The 6,000-nt window shown below is 40.9% G+C and overlaps 1 protein-coding gene across 1 annotated transcript in view; it reads left to right on the top strand.

Moving 5' to 3' along the window:
- Positions 1 to 667: 667 nt before the first annotated feature.
- Positions 668 to 6,000, top strand: part of LOC108270583 (histamine H3 receptor) — a 28,411-nt gene continuing 23,078 nt past the window's right edge. The window contains exons 1-2 of the mRNA XM_017477413.3: positions 668 to 1,315; positions 3,037 to 3,203. Coding sequence (XP_017332902.1) covers positions 1,072 to 1,315; positions 3,037 to 3,203 — 411 coding nt within the window. The 5' untranslated portion in view covers positions 668 to 1,071. The remainder of the gene's footprint in view (positions 1,316 to 3,036; positions 3,204 to 6,000) is intronic.

Here is a 6,000-nt window from a genome sequence, read left to right as displayed (position 1 = left end):
TTAACTTTCTAATTTTCCAGAGATATTACAGAATTGTTGCAGTAGGCATTCCATTATTATTCAAGCTGGTTTATCATAGCGAGACTTACCACGTCATTCAGTTTAGCATTCGTAACCGCACTCACCACCACCACCAACTATTATTATTATTACTATTATGATTATGATGATGATGATGATGATTATTATGTCTAACTAGTGCTCCTTGACGTGTGGCCATACTTCACGCTGGGCTGGCACTGGCCACCTCTTAGCTATGCCCATGCTGGTTTCTAAATAAAAATGACATTATCTTTATTCACTTTATTCACACAAATAAAATGGGTGGCTTGGCAAACCCAAATAATAGGATGTTGGTGTCAAAAAGTGTTTTTTTTTTTTTTTTAATTCTGGAATAATTTTTAACTAAGGGTGGGTTTTTTTCCCCCCCACACAGGTAGCCTTCACACTTCAGAATTGTGCTTTAGTTCTTTCTCAGAATCCGCATCCCAAATCCCATTCTAGTGTACTTAACACAATGTTACTATAAGCACGTCTTGACAGTAGGTTACCATAGTTACCAATGTGGAGGCGTTCTACGTAAAGGGATAGTACGCAGGTTTGGGACGCAGCCTTTGGTGCCTTCGGGAGGGTGGCGCGAAGAATTTTACTCACGCGCTGTCCAAGCGCGAGCTCAGTGGTCGAGCTGTTGGTTTATCACCTCAGCTCTCCCGTCACATCACCTCTTCAAAAATCGAAAAAGGTGTTATTTCTTATATATAATCATTTTCCCATACATATTCATATAGATATAATTCTCGAATGGAGTTCTGCGCAGGGAATAAACGCTTCTCGATACTTTACCACTAGGAAAATGAATTATTTGTCTACATTTTCTAACATTCTGACTTTTTTGCGACAGTAAACTATATTAGCATGTACTGGTGAACTTTTTTTTTTTAACGGTAGCGGTAAACAACATTTAAAAATAAATTCGGAAGCTTCATCCTCTTCGGTGAAAGGAAGAAAGGACACTTCGACGTGTTTAAAACAAGAACAACAACGAACAATGTGTGTAAAGTCGCCTCATCTATGTGGGTTAACGGCAGCACGGAGTTGACCATGCTAACCTGCTTCTCTGGACACAGTAACTCCAGTGCTGGACATGCGGGTATCGGCGGCGCTACCGTGCTCCTGGCCGCCTTAATGATGACCCTGGTGGTCGTGGTGGTCGTGGGAAACGCGCTGGTCATCTTTGCCTTTGTCGTGGACAAGAGCCTCCGAAATCAGAGCAACTACTTCTTCCTTAACTTGGCCATATCTGATTTCCTGGTCGGTAGGTAGTCCGTTTGGTTTTGGGTGCCTGTGCGTTATTACAATTATAGACACTTACCTGGACATTCTTCTTCTTCTTCTTCTTCTTCTTCTTCTTATTATTATTAATAATAAGATATTACATTGTAAGAGGGAGAACAAGTGAGGAGGCAGGGAATCGTTCAAGTACAAAACTCCACTTATTTCACATCTTTTTTTAACTTAGTGTTTTTAAACTGACCATATGCAATTACAGTACTGTCAAAGAATACTAGATAAGAGAAAAACCAAAAAACAAACACATGTAGTTATGTCAGTGTGCATATAGAGGATAATAAATGTCCTGCTATTGCCATTCATGTTTTTTTGTGATGCTCTGTGATTCCCATTGGACAGTCCGGTTCTCCAGTGCATTTCTATCACTAGGACTGTTCGACTGAGCCGAGGACGTTTCTTCTCCACCTCTCCACTGCGATCTTCAAAGCTATGCGAAGACTCATTTGCCAACGATTACATGGTCATTGTTGTATTGTCACTTGTGCATCACTGCCTCCCACACAAACGCCTGAGTGTTCTGTCTAACTCTGAGACTAAATATTCTGTCTTGTCGCCTCAATGATCCAGTTTATTCCTCCTTGCAATCAGAGCACTGAAAGTGATAGAACAAACAACCGAAACTGGTTTTGTTCTGCTAAAAACACTCCAGAATAGCCATTCCTATCATCTTCTCACAGCGCACACACACACACACGCACACACACACACACACACACACAGACACGCACGCACACATGCACACGCAGACGTGCACACAGACACACACACACACACACACATGCGCAGGCACACACACGCACACACATACACTGACAGATGCATCATGAGTGGTTTGTGCAAAATCTTATAGTTATAACTCCTAGCGGTGTTTTTTGTATTCTCTATTCTTTATAACTGGCTTTGATTTTTTTAGCAGCTGACACTTAGGTTTGAATCCTCATGGATGATGAGAAATGGATGTTAGTAGCATGCTTTCCAATGGGTTTGGTACTGTCACATCGTATTAGTTATCATGAGCACGAGTGAAAGCCTGTCATTGATTTTATATGAAGTCTTGCAAGTCTCTTACTGAAGTGCCGATTTGGGCATTTGAAATCTTGCCGGCGTTAGACATTGAAACATTCTGTTTAATAGCTGTCAGCGCTGTGGAAGAGCTGCTCAAAGTGGCCGATTCACACACTGAAGAGAATTTAGACTGAGACAGAGTTCTCAGTCTAAATCGCTTAAAGAATTCTTACAGAGATACAAAATGGCAGGGGATGATGAGATTTCCTTTGTCCTGAAATTGCCCCCCTCACCCTCACCCCCTCAATAAGCCTACCTAGGGGTGAATGCCAGCGCATCCTCCAAGGATGAGGACTTAATGAGGTTTTTTGTATTCAGTTGTGAAAGAGCGCTCTCAAATACACAAGCTGTGCGACTCATTTTCATCTGCTGTGGAAGCAGTTGTGGGACATGTCACTTTCTTTTCTTCTCGATGTGATATGTTTGACTGCAGAGATGAGAGATGCTTTGTGCCTTTGAACAGCTTCGGCTCTGTACTGAAAGCCATGCTTCAGATGATCTCTAGGAAATAGATGAAAAGCGTTCATTATTTGAATGTGAGAATGAAATGCTGAAGACTGGATCATTTAGACTCTTCATTATTTCAAGTAATTGTGTTATGTATTGTCATTGTTTGTTCAGGAGCGTTCTGTATCCCCGTGTACATGCCCTACATCTTGACAGGCCGTTGGATGCTGGGCCGTGGTCTCTGCAAGCTGTGGCTCGTGATGGACTATCTACTCTGTACCGCCTCCGTCTTCAACATAGTGTTAATCAGCTACGACCGCTTCCTGTCTGTCACCAGAGCTGTACGTACTAATTTCAACCACATACACATCACAGTACTTTCCCGAGTCACCGTTTTTTCCACCATGATTTTAAAACAAAATCATTTTGGCGAAGTAACTGTTTCTATTTTCCCTATGTTAAATATTGCAGGTTTGGACAAATCCCTGTTAGTTTTTTATTCATAATTGCCTGATGGAAATAGGTTTGGTATTTGTGTAGTTAAGATTTGGATAATAATAGGTTTTTGAGAAAGCAATTACCAGCCTCTTTTTTCCTATTCAGTGACCTGACAAAGAAAAAAAAACACCCTATTGACTTTCATAAATATTTTTTTTTACTTGATATGTACAGCAGGGAAATAAATATTCTAACATTTTTGTTTTTGTTATTTAATATAATTCCAGTGCATATATTAGTGGTTAGCACGTTCGCCTCATACCTCCAGGGTCAGGGTTCGAGTCCCGCTGGGGCTGTGTGTGTGCGGAATTTGCATGTTCTCCCCGTGCTGCAGGGGTTTCCTCCAGATACTCCGGTTTCCTTCCCCAGTCCAACGACATGTGTGGTAGGCTGATTGGCATGCCCAAAGTGTCCGTAGTGTATGAATGGGTGTGAGTGTGTATGTGATTGTGCCCTGCGATGGACTGGCACCCTGTCCAGGGTGTACCCTGCCCTGTGCCCTATGCTCCCTGGGATAGGCTCCAGATTTCCCCGTGACCCTGAGAAGGAGCAAGTGGTAGAAGATGGATTGATGGATATTCCCTTCAGATATACACACATAATATCTTTTGACTTTCTACTTATAAACCCGAACAAAAAAATATTCATAAGCATAAACAAACATATGTTTAAAAAAACGAATTTCATATGGAAGAAAGTATTTGGATATCACAAATGGCCAATATTAGTACTTTGTTGCAAAGCTGTTATTGGCATTTTCAGCTTTGAGATGTCTACAGTAAGAATAAATTTTTTGCTTTTTGCAGCATTGTGGTTCAATTTTGGCACGCTCCTCTTGGCAAACCAATTACCCAAGTACCCAATGCACTTGCAATTTCAAAATCCTCTATAAATTTTCAGTGGGATTCAAGTCAGGAGATGCAAGGCATTCTTCATGGTTTTGGCTGTATGTTTGGGGTCATTGTCTTGTTAAAATGTCAATCTTCTCCTCAGATTCAGTTTCTTGGCCGATGATATTAAATCCTCCTCTGATATGTCCAGGTACCTTGCTCCATTCATGTTTCCTTCCATGTTATTGCCGTGTAATGTTGTTGTACCATTTACAGAGAAGCAGCCCCATATTGTGACATTCCCACCTCTGTACTTAATTGTGGTTATGGTGTTTTTGGACTCTTCTTTCTCCAAATATGACAAGCTGAATGTTTCTGTAAACTGAATTCTGCTGTGCCAGAAGCAGCCATGCAAGCCCAAGACATGACATTACCTCCACTATGCTTGACTGATGAGCTTGTATGTTTTGGATCATGAGCAGATCCTTTCTTTCTCCTCGCTTTGGCCTTTCCATCACTTTGGTAGAGGTTAATCTTGCTTCCAGAACTTTTGTGGCTCATCTCTGTATTTCTTTGCAAATTCCAATCTGGCTTTCTGATATTTACTGCTGATGAGTGGGCTGCATCTTGTGGTGTGGCCTCTATATTTCTGCTGTCAAAGTCTTCTTCAAACAATGGATTGTGACACCTTCACCCCTGCCCTGTGGAAGTTGTTGGTGATTTCACTGACTGTTGTTTTTGGGTTTTTCTTCACAGCTCTCACAATGCACAATGTTTGTCATCAGCTGCTGTTGTTTTCTTTGGCTCACCCATTCGGTCTGTTTCTCAGTACATCAGCGGTTTCTTGTTGTTTTTGGGTTTTTCTCATAATGTTTCTGTCATCAGCTGTTGTATTTCTTGCCGACCAATGCGGTGTCTGTTGCTCAGTGGTTTCTTTCTTTTTCAGGACATTCCAAATCATTGTATTGGCTATGCCCAATGTTTGTGCAATACCTCTGACTGAGTGTCCTGCTTTTCTCCCATAGACAGCTCTCTAATCCTCATTTTGGTTTATCCTTTTTAACAACAAATGCAGTCTTCACAGGTGAAACCCAAGGCTAAAACCAAGAGTAGATGTTCAGCACTATTTAATGTTTAAAAAAAATCGATCTAACAGGCCACACCAGGGTAACAAGAAACACTCGTCAGTCACATGCTGCAGTATTTTTGCTTGCCTACAGAGTGGGTGGTCTGATACAAATGTGCCATGTTCTATGTTGTTGAACAAATCTACATATATAAACCAGGAAATCAAAGCTGAAATACTAAACTCTCTTCTCATATTCATCTTTTGATCGTAAACCCAAATGTATTCAGTCAACAGCAAAAGCAAATGAATTTGTCTTGCCGTTCCAACAGATTTGGAGGGGACTGTATATTAAATAACAAAAATAGAAGTGTCTGAATAGTTGTTTCCCCTCACTGTATGTTTAAATGTAGCACATTCTAAGTACTTAATGTTTCATGGCAGAAAGACACGATTCTTAAAAGAACTTACAGACCACAAAGTAACAACCTGGACAGCAGCCATGATAAACTAAGTCCTAGCACAATGGCATGTGCAGAATGACCCTGTGGTGTCAGTGTTTTCAAAAACCTACGTTTTTCCAGTCTACTGTGAAAACAGTATTTTAAAATTTGTCCTTCAACAAAAAGCTTTCTTTTCAGTGACCCAAAACAGCATCTTTGAGTGGACTAGACGCCAAAACAGAATATACATGTGAACAGGGCCTCAGATTTGTCCATCTCTGTAGTGAGATGTGTTGTATTA

This window comes from Ictalurus punctatus, chromosome 10, assembly GCF_001660625.3.
Source record: "Ictalurus punctatus breed USDA103 chromosome 10, Coco_2.0, whole genome shotgun sequence".
NCBI classification, from domain to species: Eukaryota; Metazoa; Chordata; class Actinopteri; order Siluriformes; family Ictaluridae; genus Ictalurus; species Ictalurus punctatus.
This window is presented reverse-complemented; position numbering and strand designations above follow the sequence as displayed.